The sequence below is a fragment of the Oncorhynchus mykiss genome, chromosome 8 (assembly GCF_013265735.2).
Source record: "Oncorhynchus mykiss isolate Arlee chromosome 8, USDA_OmykA_1.1, whole genome shotgun sequence".
NCBI classification, from domain to species: Eukaryota; Metazoa; Chordata; class Actinopteri; order Salmoniformes; family Salmonidae; genus Oncorhynchus; species Oncorhynchus mykiss.
Genome location: NC_048572.1, coordinates 52995078 through 53022529, shown reverse-complemented (window position 1 = coordinate 53022529; position 27452 = coordinate 52995078). Strand labels below are relative to the sequence as shown.

At 42.8% G+C, this 27452-nt stretch overlaps 3 protein-coding genes and 1 long non-coding RNA gene across 7 annotated transcripts; 3 read left to right on the top strand and 1 right to left on the bottom strand.

The window, feature by feature from the left end:
• Positions 1–383: 383 nt before the first annotated feature.
• On the top strand, positions 384–3024 carry LOC110529119 (zinc finger protein Gfi-1). Its single transcript, XM_021611261.2, has 6 exons — positions 384–573; positions 831–1019; positions 1270–1664; positions 1805–1942; positions 2069–2234; positions 2410–3024. The coding sequence occupies exons 1-6, from the start codon at positions 462–464 to the stop codon at positions 2586–2588; spliced, it is 1179 nt and encodes a 392-aa protein (XP_021466936.2). The 5' UTR covers positions 384–461; the 3' UTR covers positions 2589–3024.
• A 1401-nt stretch (positions 3025–4425) lies between these two features.
• Positions 4426–7352, top strand: LOC110530096 (zinc finger protein Gfi-1). Its single transcript, XM_021612908.2, has 6 exons — positions 4426–4601; positions 4859–5047; positions 5299–5693; positions 5834–5971; positions 6101–6266; positions 6441–7352. The coding sequence occupies exons 1-6, from the start codon at positions 4490–4492 to the stop codon at positions 6617–6619; spliced, it is 1179 nt and encodes a 392-aa protein (XP_021468583.1). The 5' UTR covers positions 4426–4489; the 3' UTR covers positions 6620–7352.
• A 106-nt stretch (positions 7353–7458) lies between these two features.
• rpap2 (RNA polymerase II associated protein 2) lies at positions 7459–21370 on the bottom strand. Of its 4 annotated transcripts, none has more exons than XM_021612904.2 (12): positions 21136–21370; positions 20077–20134; positions 13145–13259; positions 12775–12873; positions 12611–12676; positions 12410–12498; positions 12259–12294; positions 10903–11986; positions 10622–10707; positions 10296–10376; positions 9411–9479; positions 7459–8153 (listed from the first exon to the last, which is right to left on the bottom strand). In XM_021612904.2, the coding sequence occupies exons 1-12, from the start codon at positions 21176–21178 to the stop codon at positions 7970–7972; spliced, it is 2010 nt and encodes a 669-aa protein (XP_021468579.2). In that variant the 5' UTR covers positions 21179–21370; the 3' UTR covers positions 7459–7969. The 4 variants fall into 4 exon arrangements, with proteins under 4 accessions (XP_021468579.2, XP_021468580.2, XP_021468578.2 ...); XM_021612905.2 differs by having other exon boundaries at positions 20086–20134; positions 21136–21369; XM_021612903.2 differs by lacking the exon at positions 21136–21370 and adding an exon at positions 20408–20644 and having other exon boundaries at positions 20086–20134.
• On the top strand, positions 20861–22931 carry LOC110530097. Its single transcript, XR_005052899.1, has 4 exons — positions 20861–21090; positions 21543–21720; positions 22191–22297; positions 22613–22931. It is a non-coding gene; the product is annotated as an uncharacterized LOC110530097 (long non-coding RNA).
• Positions 22932–27452: the final 4521 nt, after the last annotated feature.

Below are 27452 nucleotides of genomic sequence, written 5' to 3'. Positions count from 1 at the left end.
TGAGCCTTGTTGCATGGGCCATGATGAAGGGAGGGTTGGGGCTTAAAAGTCACAAATAGTCTAAATATTCCACATTATAGCCTAGTCAAGGGAAAGTTCCAGTAAGTTTATACCCATTTTAACCCGTCAACCACGGTAAAATATAAACCAAATACGATCATGTCATCTGATTCTGAACTAACGCAAATGTCACCTGCCATTAAAGGAAATAACTATGTGCTCTCTAAATGATGTTTTAGAAAATATAATAAATTGTGGTTTACAATCACAAACGGAGACCGTGGGGGGCAGTGGTCCCTTTGGCCACCTGCCTCACATGCTCACAAAACCTTGTAAACGCGCATGTGCCTTTTCAACCAATGGTGTTCAAATCTTTCCGGAGATAAAATAGGCGATGTGGACGGAGAGGATGTCATCACAAGTGACCAGGGACCTTGAGAGTCACGCAGCGAATAGTAACCATGCCGAGGTCATTTTTGGTGAAGAGTAAACGGGCACATAGCTACCACCAACCCCGATACCTGGATGATGAGTACATACAACTGGATACTAATGTATCCCTTATATGCGCAGGTGCGTCCATTTATGATGTTGCAGTGCTTTGAATAAATGTCATGCGTAATTGTTATCCATGAGCCTTTACGCACACAAGGAATAATTAGCCTACGTTTGTTATAAAAAACCTACCTGTAATGATACGTTTCTCATTTCGCTAAATTCGCGTGGAATGTATTATGTTTCACTTTAGAATTCACAACTACAATATAAATCTGAGACGGATATTATGAGCTTGAATTAAGTGCTAATCTTTGCTTTCTCTGAGACTGTAGAGCGCAAACTGCAGGTTGAGGGGAGCTGTGACGCGCAGGATGCTCATAACCATGGCAAGCGCTCCCCCGAGTCCTATCTAATGCGCACGGCTGACCTGTTATCCACCTCCCCGCTGAGCCACGAGGGCAACGTGTGCGACCGCTTCCCGGACTATGACTACTACTGGCGCCCTCCATCTGCATCACAAGGTCTGTATTTACAGTTTGTTGTGATGTCTATCTTTGCTCTGTCCTTGGTCACCATTACGCATATGCGCAATGCATCTCCAAACATGGTTATCTGAGAATGTCCCTCAGCTTTTAATATTTATCACTTTTCATCCTGCCCCAATGGGTTTTACCTGCACATTAAAAGGGTGTATTATTGAGTCATTATTGGCTATTTTTTGTAAACAGTATATGGAAACGTGACGACTCATATAGTCCAAATGTTTTCCAGATTCGGAACCATGTTTCACTCCGTCAGTAGACAACGCTCAACCTTTCGCCATTCCATTCCGTCCTTATGTATGGACTACCTACTCTGGTTCCAAGCTCAGGCACCTTGTGCAGCGAACATACCAACAGAATCTCTCCACAACTCTGGAGCCTGACACACAGATGGGTATCGATGGATCCGAGGATGGTGCCTCCAACTCCCCCATTTACGCACAGCGGGGCCCGCACACAGGATTTTACCGGGACTTTGGGTCTACGGTGTTCCCTACCTATAAAATGTGGGACTCCGACCAATTATACTCGGACCTCAAGGTCTCTAAGATCAAGTCTGAATCCGATCTCATCTGTTCCCGTATAGAGCCAAGCAGATCGTACAAATGCATTAAGTGTTGCAAGGTAAGACTATCCATACTCCTCCACCATAATGCATACTAAGGTAAATTGTTCGATTTGAATGAGATGGTTTCCACTAATAAACACATTCGGCATCAATATGGTAGGCTATTAACTATGATCGCTTTCATCTTCTCCAAAAGGTCTTCTCGACACCGCACGGGTTGGAAGTTCACGTCCGTCGGTCGCACAGCGGAGCACGACCCTTCACCTGTGGAATGTGTTGGAAAACATTTGGGCACGCAGTGAGCTTGGAACAACATAAAGCCGTTCACTCACAGGTAATTAGGGCTTAAATGCCTCCGTATTTGCTAAAAAAAAAAAAACGTAAACGAAACCTAAATTGTAGATGGAAACAAGTCGCACTCACATATACTTGACTTTCTCACATTTGACCCGATTCTCAGGAGAGGAGCTTCGACTGCAAAATCTGTTGCAAAAGCTTCAAGCGATCGTCCACGCTGTCCACGCACCTGCTCATCCACTCGGACACGCGCCCCTACCCCTGTCAGTACTGCGGTAAGAGATTCCATCAGAAGTCGGACATGAAGAAACACACCTTCATCCATACAGGTGAGAGATTACGCTCCCACGTTCATTATTTAAAAAAATGATATACACGGTTTTGTATTAGCCAATTATTCAAAAGTTTCTAAGTCAGACAATTACGAGAAGAATTAACAGCACATCAATATGGAGAGCTCAAATGGACACTTTCATAATGAAACTTGTTTGTTTACATTATCAGGTGAGAAACCGCACAAGTGCCAGGTATGCGGGAAGGCCTTCAGTCAGAGCTCCAACCTCATCACGCACAGCCGCAAGCACACGGGCTATAAACCCTTCTGCTGCGACCTCTGCGTCAAGGGATTCCAACGGAAAGTGGATCTGAGGAGGCACAAAGACACACAACATGGATTTAAATGAAAAACCGCGAACAGCAAAAATTGTGCTGGAGGATTGAGAAGAAAATAGGCTAATATGGAAGTAAATATGTCAAATTTCAGAGGAAGGATTAACGAATTAATTTGAATAGTATATGCAATTATGTCAATTTCAAAATACATTTATGCAATACTAGTTTTGTTATAGGCCAAATTGTCTTTAACATTTTACACAAAATACATGATTTAGAAGTGTTGGTTGTGATGCCCAACTAGGCATATTTATATTTGTGCTTAATCTTTTGTTTTTTTCCCTGGCAGAAGAAAACGATTAAATGCAATACTACTCAGCAATTTCATGCTTAGTAGGCTATTTGTGAAAATGTCACGTTCTGACCATAGTTCTTTTGTGTTTTCCTTGTTTTAGTATTGGTCAGGACGTGAGCTGGGTGGGCATTCTATGTTTGTCTATTTCTATGTTTGGCCTGATATGGTTCTCAATCAGAGGCACGTGTTAGTTATTGTCTCTGATTGGGAACCATATTTAGGTAGCCTGTTTTGTGGGTGGTTGTTCCCTGTCTTTTATGCACCAGATAGGGCTGTTTCGGTTTTGCCACGTTTTGTAGTTTGTTCATGTTAAGTGTCTCTTATTAAAGAACCATGAACTTCAACCACGCTGCGTTTTGGTCCTCCTCTCCTTCCCAGGAAGAAACCCGTTACACTGTGGGAGATGTTAGTTGTAACTCAAATTGCCCTGTCAAAAGAAATATAATAATCTAAGAGCGGTTAAGCAATTTCGGCTGTTGGGTATCGAGCATATGTTCCAACTTTACCTTTCTCAAGTTGTTCTACAGGTACAACCAACAACGTTATTTCATGGCCGAGAAATCGATATCACTTTGCTTTCAGGCAATCTTGAACACGAAATTCCTCGCAATGGTTTCATTTGAAGCGTTCTGATGTCTGAAATAGGCAAAATAACAACATCTCAGTTCACTCCGACTTTTGTTTAATCAGGGAGATCCTACTGAAATCATATTTGGGCCTTGCCATACATTGGCATTTGAATATTAAGAGCTTGAGAGGACATTTAGTTATTGACTTAGCCCTGTTCTGTTCAATGTTCTCTACCTATATAGTACTCTAAATACGCCAATTTAATGTTAAGTTAAAAAATAATACAAGATTAAAAATAATAGCTCACACTATTCAAAGCAATGAGGTTTCGGGAACTTTAAAGTCAATCTGAGTCATCTTTTTGCAGATAGAACCTTATATTTCCAAGCTTTCGATATGATACATTTGGACGAAGTTATTGGATCAATCTGGATGAATGAGCCAGCACGTTAACTGACGAAGGCTCTTGTAAGGGATACCTCATGTCCGAATCTACAGGCTGCTACATGGAGTGCGTCATTAACGGGATATCATCGCCGGTGAGCTCTGATTGGAGGAGGTACCACAGGATCCGTTTACGTCGACATGAGCCTTGTTGCATGGGCCATGATGAAGGGAGGGTTGGGGCTTAAAAGTCACAAATAGTCTAAATATTCCACATTATAGCCTAGTCAAGGGAAAGTTCCAGTAAGTTTATACCCATTTTAACCCGTCAACCACGGTAAAATATAAACCAAATACGATCATGTCATCTGATTCTGAACTAACGCAAATGTCACCTGCCATTAAAGGAAATAACTATGTGTTCTCTAAATGATATTTTAGAAAATATAATACATTGTGGTTTACAATCACAAACGGAGACCGTGGGGGGCAGTGGTCCCTTTGGCCACCTGCCTCACATGCTCACAAAACCTTGTAAACGCGCATGTGCCTTTTCAACCAATGGTGTTCAACTCTTTCCGGAGATAAAATAGGCGATGTGGACGGAGAGGATGTCATCACAAGTGACCAGGGACCTTGAGAGTCACGCAGCGAATAGTAACCATGCCGAGGTCATTTTTGGTGAAGAGTAAACGGGCACATAGCTACCACCAACCCCGATACCTGGATGATGAGTACATACAACTGGATACTAATGTATCCCTTATATGCGCAGGTGCGTCCATTTATGATGTTGCAGTGCTTTGAATAAATGTCATGCGTAATTGTTATCCATGAGCCTTTACGCACACAAGGAATAATTAGCCTACGTTTGTTATAAAAAACCTACCTGTAATGATACGTTTCTCATTTCGCTAAATTCGCGTGGAATGTATTATGTTTCACTTTAGAATTCACAACTACAATATAAATCTGAGACGGATATTATGAGCTTGAATTAAGTGCTCATCTTTGCTTTCTCTGAGACTGTAGAGCGCAAACTGCAGGTTGAGGGGAGCTGTGACGCGCAGGATGCTCATAACCATGGCAAGCGCTCCCCCGAGTCCTATCTAGTGCGCACGGCTGACCTGTTATCCACCTCCCCGCTGAGCCACGAGGGCAACGTGTGCGACCGCTTCCCGGACTATGACTACTACTGGCGCCCTCCATCTGCATCACAAGGTCTGTATTTACAGTTTGCTGTGATGTCTATCTTTGCTCTGTCCTTGGTCACCATTACGCATATGCGCAATGCATCTCCAAACATGGTTATCTGAGAATGTCTTTCAGCTTTTAATATTTATCACTTTTCATCCTGCCCCAATGGGTTTTACCTGCACATTAAAAGGGTGTATTATTGAGTCATTATTGGCTATTTTTTTGTAAACAGTATATGGAAACGTGACGACTCATATAGTCCAAATGTTTTCCAGATTCGGAACCATGTTTCACTCCGTCAGTAGACAACGCTCAACCTTTCGCCATTCCATTCCGTCCTTATGCATGGACTACCTACTCTGGTTCCAAGCTCAGGCACCTTGTGCAGCGAACATACCAACAGAATCTCTCCACAACTCTGGAGCCTGACACACAGATGGGTATCGATGGATCCGAGGATGGTGCCTCCAACTCCCCCATTTACGCACAGCGGGGCCCGCACACAGCATTTTACCGGGACTTTGGGTCTACGGTGTTCCCTACCTATAAAATGTGGGACTCCGACCAATTATACTCGGACCTCAAGGTCTCTAAGATCAAGTCTGAATCCGATCTCATCTGTTCCCGTATAGAGCCAAGCAGATCGTACAAATGCATTAAGTGTTGCAAGGTAAGACTATCCATACTCCTCCACCATAATGCATACTAAGGTAAATTGTTCGATTTGAATGAGATGGTTTCCACTAATAAACACATTCGGCATCAATATGGTAGGCTATTAACTATGATCGCTTTCATCTTCTCCAAAAGGTCTTCTCGACACCGCACGGGTTGGAAGTTCACGTCCGTCGGTCGCACAGCGGAGCACGACCCTTCACCTGTGGAATGTGTTGGAAAACATTTGGGCACGCAGTGAGCTTGGAACAACATAAAGCCGTTCACTCACAGGTAATTCGGGCTCAAATGCCTCCGTATTTGCTAAAAAAAAAAAAACAACGTAAACGAAACCTAAATTGTAGATGGCAACAAGTCGCACTCACATATACTTGACTTTCTCACATTTGACCCGATTCTCAGGAGAGGAGCTTCGACTGCAAAATCTGTTGCAAAAGCTTCAAGCGATCGTCCACGCTGTCCACGCACCTGCTCATCCACTCGGACACGCGCCCCTACCCCTGTCAGTACTGCGGTAAGAGATTCCATCAGAAGTCGGACATGAAGAAACACACCTTCATCCATACAGGTGAGAGATTACGCTCCCACGTTCATTATTTAAAAAAATGATATACACGGTTTTGTATTAGCCAATTATTCAAAAGTTTCTAAGTCAGACAATTACGAGAAGAATAACAGCACATCAATATGGAGAGCTCAAATGGACACTTTCATAATGAAACTTGTTTGTTTACATTATCAGGTGAGAAACCGCACAAGTGCCAGGTATGCGGGAAGGCCTTCAGTCAGAGCTCCAACCTCATCACGCACAGCCGCAAGCACACGGGCTATAAACCGTTCTGCTGCGACCTCTGCGTCAAGGGATTCCAACGGAAAGTGGATCTGAGGAGGCACAAAGACACACAACATGGATTTAAATGAAAAACCGCGAACAGCAAAAATTGTGCTGGAGGATTGAGAAGAAAATAGGCTAATATGGAAGTAAATATGTCAAATTTCAGAGGAAGGATTAACGAATTAATTTGAATAGTATATGCAATTATGTCAATTTCAAAATACATTTATGCAATACTAGTTTTGTTATAGGCCAAATTGTCTTTAACATTTTACACAAAATACATGATTTAGAAGTGTTGGTTGTGATGCCCAACCAGGCATATTTATATTTGTGCTTAATCTTTTGTATTTTTCCCTGTCAGAAGAAAACGATTAAATGCAATACTACTCAGCAATTTCATGCTTAGTAGGCTATTTGTGAAAATGTCATATTAATCAATTCCCATTCTATTCCAGCTTACATTAAAAATAGTGTGACAGTTATAATTTAACAAAATCCAATATACATTTTTAATGGCCCCTTATCTTTTGTAAAGATAAAGGCTTAAGTTCTAAAGTGCAGGAATCTAAACCAAACATGCTAAAATATATTCTTAATGAATAGTAGGCCTGTCAGTGAGTTGAATGAAGGTGGTGCAGTGGAATTGTCAATTGTTTAAACCTTCTGTATCAACACGTTCTTGAAATGAGCAAGGGAAAAAAAATGAATATACTCACACCCACAAAATTAACATTTTTACTCAAGGCCTACAAGCAAAATGCTTCAGAACTACTAGGCTTTATCTGTATGATCCTAAAATGTTTGAATCAAATACAATTAGTCACGCTCATTTCCCATTCGTGCGGCTACCTGGTCCAAACCAAATATTATCAGACACACGCTTTAACACACTTGGAACAAATGACATTACACTGCCATAAACTTCATGTTAAGGAAGTTGGGAGAAACAGCATCACTTTTATTGCACCATCCTCTTACAGTTAGGCAACATAGTCGACAACACATGACGTTTTTAGACAAAGTGTAAAACCTGAGTGTGATTTTATTTGGTTGCACAGGGTTAAACATTGGAGGCGTGTAAACTTTAAATATTTGATTTAGACATTTACAGCATCAGATTCACTGTATCAAAAGATTCACTCAACTATGCACTAGTGTAAGAATTTATGTTTGAAAACAAGTCTTGTCAGTGATACGGTATGCCTACACAGTCTTCATTTTAGGGAACTACAACATCAAGCACTGTATGTACATTGCCCGAGAGAAGACGAGTCATTATTTGACTCTTAATTTTCAATAACAGAACACAATCAACCAACAAATAGAAAACCGAAAAAGCAACCAAAATAAATATAAAGGATAACCGGACTGACTCCCCTTCCCCCACAGTTCTTATAATAGGGGACAATGTTGTCCAGAAGAAGAATAGACTTTCAGTGATTTGTCTGCCGTTTCTCTGTGTGCTCGTGTGGACAGAGCTCTGCGGTTCTGAGTAGCTGGACCAGGCTCTGCAGGTCCCGGTCCAGCAGTGGGAGCTCCTGCATCAGAGTAGAGAGGTAATCGACTGAGGCTGGCCTCTCCAGGGCCTCCCGCACCACTGGGGATACCTCTGATAACCTGCAAAACAAACAACACGGTCAGGGAAAAAAAACGAAGGCCTCTGTAGTAAAGAAGTAATAAGTACAATAATTCTAGATGGCAGTAACGGCTAACTTGACCATTTCAGAAATCTCATCAACAGCGAAATGCACGTTTTTCAAAGTTTAAGGGCACATTGACCAGGATTTGGGAGCGACTGGAAATCCACCGCATTGCCTTGTGAACAGGTATAATGCTTTACGGTGAGCTTATAGCGCAACGCAAGACGTGTTCATAAGAGTCTCTCTCGTAGGCGTCTTATTACGACCGCGTCTGAATGCTCAGGGCTAAGTAACAGAGATTGTGAGTCAGTCAACCAAACTGCGCCTGAGAGCAGCGCCACTTTCAAATCGTTGTGAGAGCCGTCAGTTTCGTCAGCATCTTACTCGATAGAGCGTGTTGCTTTACTAGTCAGCGACTACAGGACTGGATCAAGACCACTTTAGTAGATCAGGTAATATTAGATAGAGACGGCAGTCCCCCCCCCCATTTATTTTGACCTCTATAAAATCAAGGCTATAAAATCTCTCATCTCTGGGGGGGTGCACACAGTGGGTCTGCTAGGGATGGGGTGGAATGTTTCCCAGGGCCTGCCTGTGTGTGTGGTCCCTGGCTGGGGGGGAAATCAGGTGGATGAGGTAAGGCAGAGAGGTGTCTGTGTGTACACAAACGGGAGCAGCATGGAACTGTCCCACACAGCGCCTGCTAACGCCCTGCCCGGGGAAGTGGCGCACACACACACACACACGCCATCTGGCACAGGGCACACAACGCAAGGGAACGCAAACACTGTAGATTGGAGATGCCACACACACAAACCATATACTGTATACCGCACTGTGTGTGTAAATATCAAAGACCACCATAAACATGCAGGCGCACACACACGTAAACCTTTGCTTTGCTGCATCTATGAGGGCCTGTGTATGCGTTTTTCAGAATAATGTACACATTCTCTGCATATGTTGATAAATGAAATCATAGTTTAACAGGTTGACTTCCAGTTTGTTTGCGATCTATCAAAGAGGACATCCAAAATAACACACACACACACACACACACACTTCTCTGCAGTGCACCCCGGGCACACACACACAGAGATAAATCCCTCTAGGTAGAGTTTGTTGAGAGGGTGTTCCTTCAGGGATTTCTCTCTCCCTCCCTGGTTTCCTCTGTACTGATCCTAGGCTCTCCAGCTGTTCCTGCAACAGGACAAACACGGGAAGAAGCACTTACAAATGGAGGAGCACCACTGCAATCAGGGTCCACTCTGGGCCTTTGTGGATGATGTTGGTGTTTGTAAACCTGCCATGGAAATAAAAGAGACAATATAGTAAAATAAATAATCTATAAAACAGCACAGGTTTTGAGAAGCTGAAAGAAATGAGTACTGCCATTAGGCCTGACAACACTATGATTCTCCATTAAATAAAATAAAAACAAAGTCGAGAAATATCTGGCCTTTCCTTCAACTTGGCAGTCCAAATCACCAGTCCAACCATATGTCAGAGACAAAATCATACAGACAAAACAATTATAGTTGTTCGATATGACAGTTTGTTGTTGGAGCTCAGGGGGCCTGCAGGACTCAGGAGCTAGTGGTGAATTCCTGGAAACAGGCATCTTACTAAAGGTGTGACAAGTGGTATGCTATTCAAAAAGACAAAAACCTCTGAGCTAGAGGAAGTCAATAGCACTCTGCCAATCACTGCTTCCTGTTGACTGCACCTAAAAATCAGCCAATCCGACCCTAGTTAGTGCCCACGACAGGAGCGGAGTTCATTTCTGGCCCGTTTGGAGCTCCCCAGAAAGTCCACGCAGTTCGTGGAAGCCTTGATACCACATTACTTCTCCATAAATACCGTACTTACAGTGTCTCATAGTAGGAGTGCTGATCTAGGAACAGCCCCCCCCCCCCCCCCCCCCCCCCCCCCACCTGTCACATCATCTTATTCATTATGATCTAAAAGAGCAAAACTGATCCTAGATCAGCACTTTTACTTTGTTACGGTTTATGAATACATGCCCAGGTAAAATACTGACTGTACAACGTTCCAGTCTCCCAGACGCAGTCTGGGGACGTTGTAGAAGGTGTGTTAAAAAGGTCACACTGGCGCTGACCTGAAGGTTCTGACCAGCCTGTTGAGGTCACTGGAGACGTCAGTCATGGTGAGACGCAGAGGACCCACGATGTCTCTCAGGCTTCGGACCGCAAAGAGAAACAGACAGAACAACTTTGTTTACTTTCTTCATATGAGAAGACGCTAAGTTAAATTCACCAAGTTTAAAGACTGAGCTAGTCCTCTTCAATGCTTCTGTAATATTGCTGTTTGTCAATTGTCAGCACATCGGGTGACCATATATTCATCGCAGAAACCCAGTTCTTTGTACTTTGAAAACCGTTGCAGTGTTTTTATACACACACACACACACACACACACACACACCCTTTAGTGAGCTTCTCCACTGTAATCCGTTTCTGGATGAGGTGCTGGGCATGGGAGTCAACCAACGGGAGTGCCCCACCCTGGTTCTGGAGAGGAGGACAGGAATACAATGAGTGAGTGAGACAGACAGACACACAGAGACAGGGAGAGAGACAGGGAGAGAGACAGGACGATAGACAGGACGACAGACAGGAGTTTCATGTCACATCTCTCCAATGCTTATACAGAGTTCCCTCATCTGGACACTGGCAGTTGCTACAATACACTCCTGCCCCACTCACCTCTGAGTCGCCGCCTCTGGCATGTTGTTTCCCTGACACCCGCTGGACTTCCTTCGTCCCTTCGTAGAACTCCCTCACCCTCAGCCCCATCTCCTCTGTCTCCCTGCGTAGGGTGTCGTAGTCTGGGGCCGGGGCCAAGGGCCTTCCTGGACCCCCTTGGGAGTCAGTCTCACGTCCCTCCCCACCATCCTTCACAATGTCCTCCAAGTCATCTTCATCTAGCTCTTCTTCCTCCTCCTTCTTTGTTTCTATCAGTGTTTTACTAAAGTGGTCTGGGCCATATAGGAACTTCATAGTCTCCTCAGTCATCCATTCAGTGAAGGTCCTCCTTAGGCCTTCTAGAAGGTTCAGCCGGACCGAGACAGGTTTAGTCCCGGCTTCGTGGCCCTTGAGGAGCCCCCGGAGCCCCTGGGCTCCCCTTCTGCTCATGCCCACCTGTGTGATGTTGATGCCAGGCTGGGTGGGCTGTGCTGGGTCCCCCTGTGGACTGGGGTTTGGAGCTGGTTCTTGATTCTGTACACTGTAGGCTGTTAGTGCAGAAGACGTAGCTGTGGCTGGGTCTCGATCCTGTATTGTAACTTGGCTCAATAGCTCTGCAGCTTCCTCCATAGACTGGCCCTCTGGCGACCCTCTCTCTCCCAGGAAAGATTGCTGCTCACTCTGGTGGTTCGTATCTGTGGTGTGCTGTTGGCGTCCATCTGTCCCATTGCTTGGCTTCCTTTGTGCTTTCTGTGATTCTTCTGTATTCTCCTCCTTGTCTTCCGCCTCGTTTGTTTGTATTTGCTTGGGCACCGTTGTGTCCTTCCCTCCCGACCTTCTCTCCCTGTCCTCCCCCTCTCCAGGTTCCCTACCCTCCCCTTCGGCGGTGCGCTTGGGCAGATCGCCCCAGTGCACCCTGGGTCCCCGTCGCTGGGAGACCACGCTTGAGACAAAGTCGTGTTCTGCGTCGCTGTCGTCGCTGTGGCCGGCTGTAGGGGAGCGCCTGGGGTCCTCTGGGGACACGGAGTCCAAGGGAAGGGGGTTCTCCACATCGACCTCTCTGAGACGCCTCTCAGCCAGCCTCACCTCCTCTCCGGTGCTACCGCTAAACAGAGGGGGAGGGAATCCAGGGGAAGTCAGTCAGTCAAGCAAATCACTCAATCGATATATCAATGGTTCCGTAGTTAAAAAAAAAAAGGATGTTCACAGTCTGCGAATTACTACATTTTTATGCCGTAAATGATTGAGGAATGGATTTGATAAATAGATCGATACCTATCCATCCATCCAAACCTTCTAAATCAGTTGAATGACAGCTCCACATCGTATCAATTCATCCAGACTGAATGACATTGTGGGAAAAAGTTGTGTACTTACCCATCTCCTTTCTTCATTAATTTCACATCTGGGGGGCTGAAAATGACGAGAGGAGTTAACATTTAGGTCAAATTTGGACCTAAAGAAAAATGGCTGCCTACCTCAGCATATATATATATATCAGTGCTGAAGTAAAACAGTGCAGGCTTACCTCTCGTGCTGCCTCAGCCACAGAGGGCTCTTTGATATCTGCAGCTCAAAGGACTTGGAGGCTTTGTAGCAGAAGTTACTGCAGAAGCTCTAGGTCAGAGAGGGAAAGGGCCGCGTTTCGGTCTTACGTCAGTCACGTTCTTTCGCAGTGCTGGGCACAACACAGCAAAGTATCTGACTCTGTGTCTGACTGAGCACTTACCTTGCGTTCCGTGATGTCATAGACTTTATTGGTTTTGGTGGAAATTTTGAACTGTTGAGTGGAGACCTAGTAAAAAAAAAAAAAAAAAATTATACCTTTTGACCAATCATGAACTGGAAGGCAAGTAAAAAAGTAAAGCCCTTTAGAAATACACAAATCCTTACCTTGCCCAGTTTGTTTGAACAGACAGGATAACCGCACAGCTTCACAATGGACCTCTCCTCAACTGTGTCTTTGTAATTGGCAGTAGTGATCAACCTTGCCTGCAAATCAGACATTGAAAGGAACATCATGAACACATGGCAGATGCCCCACACCACCTCAAAATAACAATGCCGTGCTCCTCCACCAACTGATATCTATGGACAGTGACTGAATCTTTCCACGAGGTCACAGATCCTCTTCTAATTTACAAGACTGGAACCGCTCCAACTCTGCGTGCTTCATTCATTCGCGGTCACCGTCTTACCCACGGCTCGCCCTGCAGCATTGACCATAGGAGGTAGACAGCGTATTGACCTCCATGGTACTCACACAGTCAACCAGGAAGTCGTCTGCTACGCTGTCCTCCAAGAGACGCTCCACCACCTGCAGAGCCCTCTTCTCCAGATCCAGCTTCTCTCTCAGGGTCTCCCTCACTGCCTCTCTCCTGGGTTTAGGGAGACAGTGGTTCTACGCGGTCAGCGCCACAGTCAGAGAGACGCATTGGGGGGGGGTATGACCATATCAGAGACAAACACTGCTCACAAATGGGAGTCCAGCAACACTGGTAATGGTATTCAACCCCCCAAAATATGAAGACAACAGCAACCTTCATATGTTTGGGAACCACTGTCACATTGGCCTGAAATCCAGACCCGTTTTGCGCTAACATTCCACTCCTTGTACTCGTGTCATATTGACAAATTGTTTGGCATGACAAGGCGTGGTTTGTTCAGTGTCTTCAGAAAGTACTCACACGCTCCCCCCCCCCCCATGTTTTGTTGTGTTACAGCCTAAACGTAAAATAAGTACAATTGTGATTGTGTCCTGTCAAAGTGAAAATATGTTTTTAGAAATGTTTACAAATTAAAAGATGAAAATGTCTTGAGTCAATAAGTATTCCACCCCTTTGTTATCACAAGCCTAAATAAGTTCAGGAGTAAACATTTGCATAATAAATTAGATGGACTAACTGTGCAATAATAGTGTTTAACATGCTTTTTGAATGACTACCTCATCTCAGTACCCCAAACATACAATAACCTGTAAGGTCCCTCATTAGAGCAGTTCATTTCAAACACAGATTCAACCACAAAGACCAGGGAGGTTTTCCAATGCATCCACAAAAAAGGCACCTACTGGTTAATGGTTAAAAAAATTTAAAAGCAGACATTAAATATCTCTTTGAACACGGTGAAGTTATTAATTACACTTTGGATGGTGTATCAATACACAGTCACTACAAAGATACAGGCGTCCTTCTTAACTCAGTTGCCTGAGAGGAAGGAAACCGCTCAGGGATTTCACCATGAGGCCAATGGTGACTTTAAAACAGTTACAGAGTTTAATGGCTGTGAGAGGAGAGAACGGATTAACAACATTGTAGTTACTTCACAATATTAACCTAATTGACAGAGTGAAAAGGAAGCCTGTACAGAATAAAAATATTCCAAAACATGCAACCTGTTTGCAACAAGGCACTAAAGTAATACTGCAAAAAATGTGACAAAGCAATTAAGTTCTTGTCCTGAATACAAAGTGTTATGTTTGGGGCAAATCCAATACAACACATTACAGAGTACCACTTCATATTTTCAAGCATAGTGGTGGATGCATCATGTTATCGGTATGCTTGTCATCGGCAAGGACTAGGGACATTGCTGGATCTAGGGAATGATACCAAAACATGTCTGCATCATTGAAGGTCCCCAAGAACACAGTGGCCTCCATCATTCTTAAATGGAAGAAGTTTGGAAGCACCAAGACTCTTCCTAGAGCTGTCAGCCCAGTCAAACTGAGCAATCGGGGAGAAGGGCCTTGGTCAGGGAGGTGACCAAGAACCCGATGGCCACTCTGACAGAGCTCCAGAGATCCTCTGTGGAGATGGGAGAACCTTCCAGAAGGACAACCATCTCTGCAGCACCCCACCAATCAGACATGTATGGTAAAGTGGCCAGACAGAAGCCACTCCTCAGTAAAAGGCACATGACAGCTCACTTGGAGTTTGCCAAAAGGCACCTAAAGGACTCTCAGACCATGTGAAACAAGACTCACTGGTCTGATGAAACCAAGATTGAACTCTTTGGCCTGAAAGCCAAGCCTCACGTCTGGAGGAAACCTGGCACCATCCCTACGGTGAAGCATGTTGGTGGAAGCATTATGCCGTGGGGATGTTTTTCAGGGACTGTGAGACTAGTCAGTATCGAGAGAAAGATTAACGCAGCAATGTACAGAGAGATCCTTGATGAAAACCTGATCCAGAGCGTACAGGACTTCAGACTGGGAAGAAGGTTCAACTTCCAACAGGACAACGACCCTAAGCACACAGCAAAGACAACGCAGGAGTGACTTCGGGACAAGTCTCTGAAAGTCCTTGAGTGGCCCAGCCAGAGCCCGGACTTGAACCCGATCGAACATCTCTGGAGACCTGAAAATAGCTGTGCAGTGACAGACCTTGAGAGGATCTGCAGAGAAGAATATGAGAAACTCTCCAAATACGGGTGTGCCAAGCTTGTAGCATCATACCCAAGAAGACTTGAGGCTGTAATCACTGCCAAAAGTGCCTCAACAAAGTACTGAGTAAAGGGTCTGAAAATGTATGTATGTGAATGTGATATTTCAGATGTGCAAACATTTCTAAAAACCTGTTTAACCATTATGGGGTATTGTGTGTAGATTGACGAGGGAAAAAAAACAATTTCATACATTTTAGATTAAGGCTGTAACGTAACAAAATGTGGAAAAAGTCAAGGGGTCTGAATACTTTCTGAATGCACTGTAAATAACGAAAAGCAAAACATACAACAATCTCATGCTCACCCCTGATTGGAGGACCTCAACATTTTTTACACGTGTATATCAATTCCACCCGTCAGACAGCCACAGATCAACCCATCTTTCCCAGTAAATCATCATTCTACCATTTCCTTCTGCAATACATCCCTCCATTATATCACGGTGTCTCATTAGGGACTAGAACCTCCCCATCTGCAACATGTCTGCCCGAAATTGCCCCAAAAATCTATATTTTTTTTTACCCAAGAGCACAATATCTCTTGTTGACTGACTGTGGTCGTTCAACTCCCCCAGCAATACAGTTTGCAGGTCCAACCACACCCTGATATTATGGCATAACAACCATTCCTGGACCTGACTCCAAAAACAAGCCAGCGATGGACAGTACCAAAAGAGATGCTCTATTGATTCTGGTTCCACAAGGCAGACTCTGCACCGGTCTGACTGTTGAACACCCCATATACTGAGCATTATTTTTGTAGTGAAAATGTCATATAATAGCTTAAAATGAAAAGAGTGAATTGATTCATCGGTTGTTGCTTTGTATATCAGTTCATAAACCCGATGCCATGGTATTGGGGCAACTATCTTGAATTTTATGTGGCATAGTTGTTAACCCTCTAGACCGTAAGTGAAACTGATACATTTTACGATTTATATTAGTCATTTTAAGCCATTTATTTAAAGAAATATTGGTTGCAGACAAACTAATTAATTCCTTTTTCTAAGTAATTGCCTTTTCCATTTTTGTGACAGCAATGAGTTGGTTATAATTTTGAATTGAGCATACATTTCCATACACCTGAATGAATTGGTTGCATGACATAATTCTACCCTAGTTGTTTACAATGTCATTCATAAACATGATACCTTTTTTATACATTCTCTCCAAGACAATTGGTTTATCCTTTATCAGTACATCGGAGTTTAGCCATATTATTTGCTGTAATACAGATTAGAGTTAGACCGATTAATCGGAATGGCCGATTAATTAGGTCCGATTTCAAGTTTTCATAACAATCGGAAATCAGGCAATAATAACCAGAGGTCGACCGATTATGATTTTTCAACGCCGATACCGATACCGATTATTGGAGGGCCAAAAAAGCCGATACCGATTCCGATTATTGGAGGACCAAAAAAGCTGATGCCGATTAATCGGCCGATTAAAAAAATGTATATGTAATAATGACAATTACAACAACACTGAATGAACACTTATTTTAACTTAATATAATACATCAATAAAATCAATTTAGCCTCAAGTAAATAATGAAACATGTTCAATTTGGTTTAAATAATGCAAAAACAAAGTGTTGGAGAAGAAAGTAAAAGTGCAAAATGTTCTATGTAAGAAAGCTAACGTTTCAGTTCCTTGCTCAGAACATGAGAACATATGAAAGCTGGTGGTTCCTTTTAACATGAGTCTTCAATATTCCCAGGTAAGAAGTTTTAGGTTGTAGTAATTATAGTGATTATAGGACTATTTCCCTCTATACCATTTGTATTTCATATACCTTTGACTATTAGATGTTCTTATAGGCACTTTAGTATTGCCAGTGTAACAGTATAGCTTCCGTCCCTCTCCTCGCTCCTCCCTGGGCTCGAACGAGCAACACAACGACAACAGCCATCATCGAAGCAGTGTTACCCATGCAGAGCAAGGGGAACAACTACTAGAAGGCTCAGAGCGAGTGACGTTTAAAACACTATTAGCACGCGCTAACTAGCTAGCCATTTCACTTCGGTTACACCAGCCTCATCTCGGGAGTTAATAGGCTTGAAGTCATAAACAGAGCAATGCTTGACGCACAACGAAGAGCTGCTGGCAAAATGCATGAAAGTGCTGTTTGAATGAATGTTTACTCGCCTGCTTCTGCCTACCACAGCTCAGTCAGATACTTAGATACTTGTATGCTTGAATGCTCAGTCAGATTATATGCAACGCAGGACACGCTAGATAATATCTAGTAATATCAACAACCATGTGTAGTTAACTATTGATTATGATTGATTGTTTTTTATAAGATAAGTTTAATGCTAGCTAGCAACTTACCTTGGCTTACTGCATTCGCGTAACAGGCAGTCTCCTTGTGGAGTGCAATGAGAGAGAGGCAGTTCGTTATTGCGTTGGAGTAGTTAACTGTAAGGTTACAAGATTGGATCCCCCGAGCTGACAAGGTGAAAATCTGTCGTTCTGTCCCTGAACGAGGCAGTTAACCCACCGTTCCTAGGCCGTCATTGAAAATAATAATGTGTTCTTAACTGACTTGCCTAGTTAAATAAAGGTATAATTTTTTTATTTTTAAATAAATAAAATCGGCGCCCAAAAATACCGATTTTGGAATGTTATGAAAACTTGAAATCGGCCCTAATTAATCGGCCATTCCGATTAATCGGTCGACCTCTAATATTAACCAGGTGAAATTGTGTCACTTTTCTTGCGTTCATTGCACGCAGAGTCAGGGTATGTGCAACAGTTTGGGCCGCCTAGCTCATTGCGAACTAATTTGCCAGAATTTTACGTAATTATGACATAACATTGAAGGTTGTGCAATGTAATAGCAATATTTAGACTTAGGGATGCCATCCGTTAGATAAAATACGTAACGGTTCCGTATTTCACTGAAAGAATAAACGTTTTGTTTTCGAAATTATAGTTTCCGGATTCGACCATATTAATGACCCAAGGCTTGCATTTCTGTGTGTTATTATGTTATAATTAAGTCTATGATTTGATAGAGCAGTCTGACTGAGCGATGGTAGGCACCAGCAGGCTCGTAAGCATTCATTCAAACAGCACTTTCGTGCGTTTTGCCAGCAGCTTTTCGCAATTCTTCACGCATTGAGCTGTTTATGACTTCAAGCCTATCAACTCCCAAGATTAGGCTGGTGTAACTGATGTGAAATGGCGGGGTGCGCGCTAATAGCGTTTCAAACGTCACTCACTCTGAGACTTGGAGTAGTTGTTCCCCTTGCTCTGCATGGGAAATGCTGCTTCGAGGGTGGCTGTTGTCGATGTGTTTCTGGTTCGAGCCCAGGCGAGGAGAGGGATGGAAGCTATACTGTTACACTGGCAATACTAAAGTGCCTATAAGAACATCCAATAGTCAAAGATATATGAAATACAAATCGTGGAGAGAGAAATAGTCCTATAATTCCTATAATAACTACAACCTAAAACTTCTTACCTGGGAATATTGAAGACTCAAGGAACTTAAATGTTAGCTTTCTTACATGGCACATATTGCACTTTTACTTTATTCTCCAACACTTTGTTTTTGCATTATTTAAACCAAATTGAAAATGTTTCATTATTTATTGGAGGCTAAATTGATTTTATTGATGTATTATATTAAGTTAAAATAAGTGTTCATTCAGTATTGTTGTAATTGTATTGTTGTAAATTAATCGGTATCTGCTTTTTTTTGGTCCTCCAATAAATCGCTATCGCCGTTGAAAAATCATAATTGGTCGACCTCTAATACAGATGCTGCCTCTTCTGGGAGTATAAAATTGGAATTCTAACCAACTCTGTATAGCTTCAATTCAAAATAAGGACAAACTGCCTCCTGAGTGGCGCAGCGGTCTAAGACCGGCCGGGCACCTGCAAGCTGACTTCGGTCACCAGCTGGACGGTGTTTCCTCCAACACATTGGTGCACATTGGTCTTCTGGGTTAAGTGATTAGTGTGTCAAGAAGCAGTTGCGGAGGACGCATGGCTCTCGACCTTCGCATCTCCCGAGTCCATAGAGGAGTTGCAGCGATGGGACAAGACTGTATCTACCAATTGGATATCACGAAAATTGGGGAGAAAAAGGGGTAAAAAGTACAAAAATAAAATCAAGAAGGGGAATTGCAATAGTGCTAAGCACAGGCAAAATCCTAAAGGAAAACCTGGTTCAGTCTACTTTCTAGCAGACACTGGGAACAAATTCACCTTCCAGCAGGACTTTAACCTAAAACACAACGTCAAATACACACTGGAACACTTACCAAGATGACATTGAATGTCCTTCAGTGGCCTAGTTACAGTTTACATAAATCTGCTTGAAAATGGTTGTTTAGCAATTATCAACAACCAACTTGACAGAGCTTGAACAATTTTTTTAAGAATAATGTGCAAATATCGTACAATCCAGGTGTGCAAAGCTCTTAGAGACTTACCCAGAAAGACTCACAGCTGTAATTGTTGCCAAAGGTGATTCTAATGTGTATTGACTCGGGGGTGGGAATACTTATATACAGATATTTCTGTATTTTATTTTCAAACAATTGACAAAATGTAAAAAAACAAACATGTTTTGACTTTGTCATTATGCAGTAGTGTGTAGATGATTGATAAGAAAAACATATTTAATCCATTTTAAATTTAGGCTGTAACACAACAAAATGTGGAATAAGTCAAGGGGTATGAATACTTTCTGAAGGCACTGTAACTAGCATAAGAGACTGGTACCCAGGCTCACGTTAAATACCTTCTTGCTTCCTCTGCAGCGGCCTGTGCTTCTTTGACACTCTTCCCATCTGTCAAATAAGTGAAATTAGGTGTCAGTGCTCATATAAGGAAGTTGGCTGTATACTGTAATTTACCCATAAAAGTAACGTTAGCCAGTTAACGTTGTGCTATGGTTGCATTTGCAGCTTGCTAGCTAAATTAGCTAGAGCTACGTAAACACAACCGAAACGTTAGTTGAAAGAACGATAGCTTCGTTTCCATCACTTTTTGAGGACCCACAGAGACCCAACAATATCTAAACAGTGTTAATACCGGTCTGATGATATCTTATAAAAACAAACCCCTTTTGCCTGGTTTTGAAGAGCGAGCGACTCTTTTTCGTGGCTCGTTCTCCATGCTGGTAAAATGTTTTGTCACAGATAGAACAATGAGACAGATATTTCTCTGGATGTATTAATGTGAAGCATCCGGTTGGCGTTTCCACTAACTACCAAATATGGTAGTGAGTGGAAGTCCACTGGTGGGCAGTGGGAGACGATAGAACGAGATGGATTTTGGCCGGCATTCTGCAAATCTTCTCATCAACTAAACATTTGGTGTCAATACAGTTTTCGGTTCCCAAAACTAAAATCTGTTATGAACAGAACGGACTACGTTTTGTAGACTTCACCCTTTGCAAAAGTGTTTTTTATTAAATCGCGCTGTTTAGGAGTGCAAAGGCGAAGTGAGTTATTGCACACGCGCACTTCAGAGTAGGCGTTCCCTAACGGAAATATGCAGCTGTCACTAAAACATGCCGATTGGATATCGCTAGAGCGTGCTTGGCTCTGCCCTCCTCCTTGCTTGTTCTAGTATGCCCACTATGACTCATTTGTTCCCGTTGGAATCGACAAGCTGTGGTCTATCTTGGTTTAGTTATACAAATATTTGGTTTTGTGCTAATTTTTACAATAAACCGACAGCAAGCATCAGAGTCAACGCAGCAAAAACACATGCGATTTATTCAGTCTCAGATTATTGAAATGTAAGGAACAATTCCCCAAATTCATTAAATCGAGTAATACTTTACCATGGAAATAAGCCTGTAGATCCTTTGTAGCATTATGAAGCATTACAATAATTGAGGGATTTTACCATTCCTTCCTTGTTAATTTAGGATCTAAGACACTGTAACTCAGTGCAAGAGGCATCTTTCCCCCTCACATGAGTGTTTAGCGATGTTGTCCAGAGATGTGTAAATCATGACTCTTGAGTCCCCGCTCAGGCAAATTAGTTCCAGTCGAGCGTTGTGTAAAATGACTTGTCTCACGCGCCAGACTTCCTCCCCAGGCACGGATTCTCTGTATTGCCTATGTGCTCTGTGCAATAGCTTGGGGAAGACGTTAGTAAAGGACAAACCAACCTAACCCCCTTGCCATCGCTTTTTTTCTATTTTTACCCTCTCTCTCTCTCTCTTTCCCTATCCATCTGCCATAGCAAGCCATCCAGCATGACAACTATACGATTGAGGATTACGAAAAAGGATGCCTGATGAAGACCTAAGGGTCAAAACGTTGTTATAAATAAATATCACCTGGGAGCATGAGAAGCAGTGTGCAGCGTTTTCCTTTCTGTTTTCCAGGTTTTGCGTATTGTCATAGATTAGGAAAATAAGGTGAGCTGAAGATTGAACCAGACATCAATACCAGGTGTATTTATTTGGATGTATTGTGCCGCTTCTCTGGTTGTGGAAAATCTTATAGTTTGGGCCCTGAGGTTTTCCTGACCACATGATTTGACCAGGGAAAACTCTGGGCCACAATTATGGTATTGGCTGGAACCTGCTGGGTCCTCTGTTTTAAGATTTTGTTGAAGAAAGAGGACAATCTTAATCACCGTCTCGCCGCCATCACACACCTACTGGAAGTCTGTCTACATGTTATAACCATTATAAGTTATTACTCCAAACACTGGTCTAATATTGTTTTTTAGGATATAAAATGTAAATGTTTGCGAGCCTGGCCCCAGATCTACTGTATTTGTGATGTATTCCCACCATAGGAGTTGGCAAGACAGTACAAACAGATCTGGGATACATGGCTTAAGATTTGAATAACTGCTTCATTATTGTCTGTGATTGGTCAGGTTTGCAGTCCCAATGAGCTGCTGGTTGGCTTGCTTGAGCAGGTGGAGAAGACCCTGACTCCGTCGCCGAGACAAGTCTTCCTCCTGCTGCAGCCCACTACAGAAAGGTGAGGAACGGGATGGATTGTCTGAATGGAACATCCTCCATGTTGTTTGATATTCTTGATGATCCTCTCCCATACCTTATTTCCTACCACTTTTTAATCCACACATCCCTTACCCTACCCACTTTCTTACCTCTTTCCTACTGCAGCTATAATACCTTCCTCCTCACGTCCTCTCCTCTCTGACCAACCGTCCTACCCTTTGCCCCTCTTCACACTTCCCTATCTACTCCATCACTCTCTCCCACCCATTCCCCACCCTGACCCCTCTCTCTTACTGTCCCCACCTTTTCACCCTCCCCCTCTTCATTGTTTCAGCTGGGCAGCCCGGAAGGCCTCCTCGGTGGGCGTGGCTCTCGCCACCCTGCTGGGCCAGGTGGCCAGGCTGCCTGTGCCCCAGACCAAGGAACAGGAGGAAGACGACATGTTCGGCCCGTGCAGCTGCTGGTCGGCCCTCCTGGTCTTCTTCAGACCCTTTACGGGAGGCCGGGCCGAGCCGGCAGGCCGGTATTACCAACAGGACGCCCACGGTCAAAGAGGATGAGCTGAGGACAGAGACGCGTTCTATCTCCTAGAGATTAATGTACTTTGGTGTGAAAACTACAACTCAATCGCAGAACAACAGCGAAGGACCTTGTGAAGATGCTGGATGAAACGGGTACAAAAGTATCTATATCCCCAGTAAAACAAGTCCTATATCGACATAACCTGAAAGGCTGCTCAGCAAGGAAGAAGCCACTGCTCCAAAACCGCCATAAAAAAGCCAGACCACGGTTTGCAACTGCACATGGGGACAAAGATCATACTTTTTGGAGAAATGTCCTCTGGTCTGATGAAACAAAAATAGAACTGTTTGGCCATAATGACCATTGTTATGTTTGGAGTAAAAAGGGTGAGGCTTGCAAGCCGAAGAACACCATCCCAACCGTGAAGCACGGGGGTGGCAGCATCATGTTGTGGGGGTGCTTTGCTGCAGGAGATCCTGGTGCACTTCACAAAATAGATGGCATCATGAGGCAGGAAATTTATGTGGATATATTGAAGCAACATCTCAAGACATCAGACAGGAAGTTCAAGCTTGGTCGCAAATGAGTCTTCAAAATGGACAATGACCCCAAGCATACTTCCAAAGTTGTGACAAAATGGCTTAAGGACAACAAAGTCAAGGTATTGGAGTGGCCATCACAAAGCCCTGACCTCAATCCTATAGAACATTTGTGGGCAGAACTGAAAAGGCGTGTGCAAGCAAGGAGGCCTACAAACCTGTCTCAGTTACACCAGCTCTGTCAGAAGGAATGGGCCAAAATTCACCCAACTTATTGTGGGAAGCTTGTGGAAGGCTACCTGAAACGTTTGACCCAAGTGAAACAATTGAAAGGCAATGCTACCAAATACTAATTGAGTGTATGTAAACTGCTGACCCACTGGGAATGTGATGAAATAAATAAATGCTGAAATAAATAATTCTCTCTTATATTATTCTGACATTTCACATTCTTAAAATAAAGTGGTGATCCTAACTGATCTAATACAGGGAATTTTTACTAGCATTAAATGTCAGGAATTGTGAAAAACTTAGTTTAAATGTATTTGGCTGAGGTGTATACTTCTGACTTCAACTGTATTTATGGCCTTGTGTTTTAGGTTATTGTCTACTAAAAGGTGAATTTGTCTCGCAGTGTCGGTTGGAAAGCAGACTGAACCAGGTTTTCCTCTGTGCTTAGCTCCCTTTCCTTGTTATCCTAAAAAACTCCCTAGTCCTTGCCGATGACTCATAACATGATGAAGCAATCACCATGCTTGAAAATAGGAAGCGGTACTCAGTGATATGTTGTTGGATTTGTCCCAAACATAACGCTTTGTATTCAGGACCAAATTCAGTTCTTTGCCACATTTTTGGCCGTATTTAGTGCCTTATTGCAAACAGGATGCATATTCTGGAATATTTTTATTCTGTACAGGCTTCCTTCTTTTCACTCTGTCAGCTAGGTTAGCAATGTTGCTTCATCTTCAGCTTTCAATCACCGCCATTAAACTCTAACTGTTTTAGAGTCACCATTGGCCTCATGGTGAGATCCCTGAGCGGTTTCCTTCCTCTCCGGCAACTGAGCTAGAAGGGACGCCTTTATCTTTGTAGTGACAGGGTGTGTTGATACGCCATCAAAAGTGTAATTAGTAAGTTCACCATGTTCAAAGGGATATTCCATGTCTGCTTTTTAAATGTTTTACCCATCTACCAATAAGTGCCCTTTCTTGTCGAGGCATTGAAATCTCCCTAGTCTTTGTGGTTGAATCTGTTTTAAAATGAACTGCTCAACTAAGGGACTTTACAGGTAATTCTGTGTGTGGGGTACAGAGATGTGAGAGTCATTCAAAAATCATGTTAAACACTTATTGCACACAGAGTGAGTCCATGTAACTTTTTACTCCTGAACTTAAGCTTTCCATAACAAAGGGGTTGAATAATTAGACTCGAGACATTTCAGCTTTTCAGTACTAATTAACTTGTACAAATTTGAATATAAATATTCTCTGAAGGCAGTGTATGTATAAATCACAAGTCTGTCTTTCACTGTTTCTTAGATTCACATGGATGACATAGCTAAATAATTATTGTGGACAATAATATGCATTGACTTTACTAAATAACTATGGTGGATAATATTGTGAACAGTATACTTTGGGAAACAAGATGCATTATGACTATAAAAACAACTTTTTGTCAAAATGGAACTAAAAATAAGCTGGACTCAAACCTTCCACTATTAAATCATGTTATGTAATTACGAACTCAAACGTATTGATGTGAAAGTTGAATTGTATTTATGTTAACTATTTATGATTGTAAAATGTGAAAAATGTCAGATTTGTTTGAAATAAATACAATTTAAGCAGGACGATGACAACTGGAATAAACCCATCAAACCAACTCTTGAAGTTTGTAGTTGTCTATAAAAAAAAAAGTTTCTCAAAATATTTTGCTCTATATTTTTACTCTTAAGTGTAGAAACTATAAACGCAACATGGAACAATTTCAAATATTTTACTGAACAACAGTTCATAGAAGGAAATCAGTCTATTGAAATAAATTCATTAGGCCCTAATCTATGGATTTCACATGACTGGGTGGTCCACCCACTTGGGAGCCAGAAAAGGAATAACCCCCCCCCCCCTCAGACGATCCCGCAGGTGAAGAAGCCGGATGTGGAGGTCCTGGGCTGGCGTGGTTACACATGGTCTGCGGTTGTGACGTCGGTTGGACATACTGACAAAATCTCAAAAATTATGTTGGAGGTGGCTTATAGTAAAGAAATTAACATTTAATTCTCTGGCAACAGTTCTGTTGGATATTCCTGCAGTCAGCATGCCAATTGCATGCTCCCTCAAGTTGAGACATTTGTGGCTTTGTGTGACAAAACGGCACATTTTAGAGTGGCCTTTTTATTGTCCCCAGCACAAGGTGCACCTGTGTAATGATTGTGCTGTTTAATCAGCTTCTGGATATGCCACACCTGTCAGGTGGATGGATTATCTTGGCAATGGAGAAACGCTTGGGATCGTAAGAGACCAGCCACCCGGACAGCTGATCAAACTGAGGAGTATATCTGTCTGTAACAAAGCTTGTTGTGGGGAAATACTCAATTTGATCGGGTGGGCCTTGCTCCCATGTGGCTGGGCCTATGCCCTCTCAGGCCCACCATGGCCGCACCACTGCCCATTCATGTGAAATCCATAGATTAGGGCCTAATGAATTTATTTAAATTGACTGATTTCCTTATATGAACTGTAACTCAGTAAAATAGTTGAAATTGTTGCATGATGAGCTTATACTTTTGTTCAGTATAGATTGGTAAGTTAGCGGCCAGCTACCTAAACTTGTAATTATGTACAGGGGACCCCCATTGATTTTCACTCAGATGTTTTGAGCCCCACCTGTTTAGCTAAAAAAAAATATATATATATATTTGCATGTTATTTTGACATGAATACGTGTCACATATAAGTTTGCAAACGATGTTTTAAAAAAATGTAATAATTTGTTAATAAAGTCATATACACACATGGTTTCTTTGTTGCTTTCTTTAGTGATAGAGCTCCAAAATGCAGGTGTTTCAGCCTAGCTCAGTGCGTTTTGTGGTGGGGCAGCCAGCAGACAATACGGAGCGTAGGGGTTGGTAATGTTCTCTAGTTGCACCGCGATTGGCTCAGTGTTCTGTCACTCATGGGGACACTACGTCACTGCAAAATCTACGGGTAGAGCTCGAAAATTCATGCCCCTTGGGTGCTGCCATAGATTTACATTACAAGTGCCCATCCAAGAAGGCTCAAGGTCATTGGCCACAGATAAAATGTCAACATCATACTTTCAAAATCCTAGCTAGAGAGCTAGACAAGCAGTCATCATCATGAACCAAGTCGACAATCTACTGGCAAATCCTTTTCATATCAAGAGAAATCATATATTTGTTTTTTCTTTTGTACCTTTATTGTACTAGGGAAGTCAGTTAAGAACAAAATCCTATTTACAATGACAGCCTAGGAACAGTGGGTGAACCGCCTTGTTCAGGGGCAGAACGACATATTTTTACTTTGTCAGCTTGCGGATTTGATCTAGCAACCTTTCAGTTACTGGCCCAACACTCTAACCACTTGGCTACCTGCGCCCCGTATCGGTGCTCATTGGCCATTGGAAATCAGAAATTCAACAATGAGTGGTTTGGAAGGAATCAGTGGATAACTGTAAGCGTTGCAAAGCAATCACTAGCCTGCTATTCAGTGAAGTCTGGGTTTAAGAGTCTCTTTTCCAAGCTTAAAAGGATAAACATTCACATGCAACACCATGGGCCAGAAAATGTTAAATACATTTGCCATGCTGTCAATCCTGCATGACTTCTGCCATGTTCAAAACAACTGAAAAAATAGGAACAGGAAAATCTCAGACTTCAGTGAGTTCAAGACAACTGGGAACCCGGAAAAAACAAGCTCTGACTGGGAAAATAAGTTTTGAACAGTCATCCAACTCGGAATTCCAAGGGATATTGGGCTTCTTTTTAGAGCAACCTTTTCCCGGGTTCCCAGTTGTCTTGAAAGCACCATAAATCCAGAGAATGCCGGACTTTGATTACAAAATTTGACCACAAGAATAACTGCCGCGCCA

Excerpts from the sequence above, each read along its gene's own strand:
- LOC110530096 (XM_021612908.2), top strand. The coding sequence starts at position 4,490 with ATGCCGAGGTCATTTTTGGTGAAGAGTAAACGGGCACATAGCTACCAC. Across the intron at positions 4,602-4,858 it reads TGTATCCCTTATATGCGCAG|AGCGCAAACTGCAGGTTGAG; the intron begins GTGCGTCCATTT and ends CTGAGACTGTAG. Across the intron at positions 5,972-6,100 it reads ATAAAGCCGTTCACTCACAG|GAGAGGAGCTTCGACTGCAA; the intron begins GTAATTCGGGCT and ends CCCGATTCTCAG.
- rpap2 (XM_021612902.2), bottom strand. The coding sequence starts at position 20,462 with ATGGAGAACGAGCCACGAAAAAGAGTCGCTCGCTCTTCAAAACCAGGC. Across the intron at positions 12,499-12,610 it reads ATGACATCACGGAACGCAAG|AGCTTCTGCAGTAACTTCTG; the intron begins GTAAGTGCTCAG and ends TCTCTGACCTAG. Across the intron at positions 10,708-10,902 it reads CCAGAGGCGGCGACTCAGAG|AACCAGGGTGGGGCACTCCC; the intron begins GTGAGTGGGGCA and ends CCTCCTCTCCAG.
- LOC110529119 (XM_021611261.2), top strand. The coding sequence starts at position 462 with ATGCCGAGGTCATTTTTGGTGAAGAGTAAACGGGCACATAGCTACCAC. Across the intron at positions 1,020-1,269 it reads CCCTCCATCTGCATCACAAG|ATTCGGAACCATGTTTCACT; the intron begins GTCTGTATTTAC and ends AATGTTTTCCAG. Across the intron at positions 2,235-2,409 it reads ACACACCTTCATCCATACAG|GTGAGAAACCGCACAAGTGC; the intron begins GTGAGAGATTAC and ends TTACATTATCAG.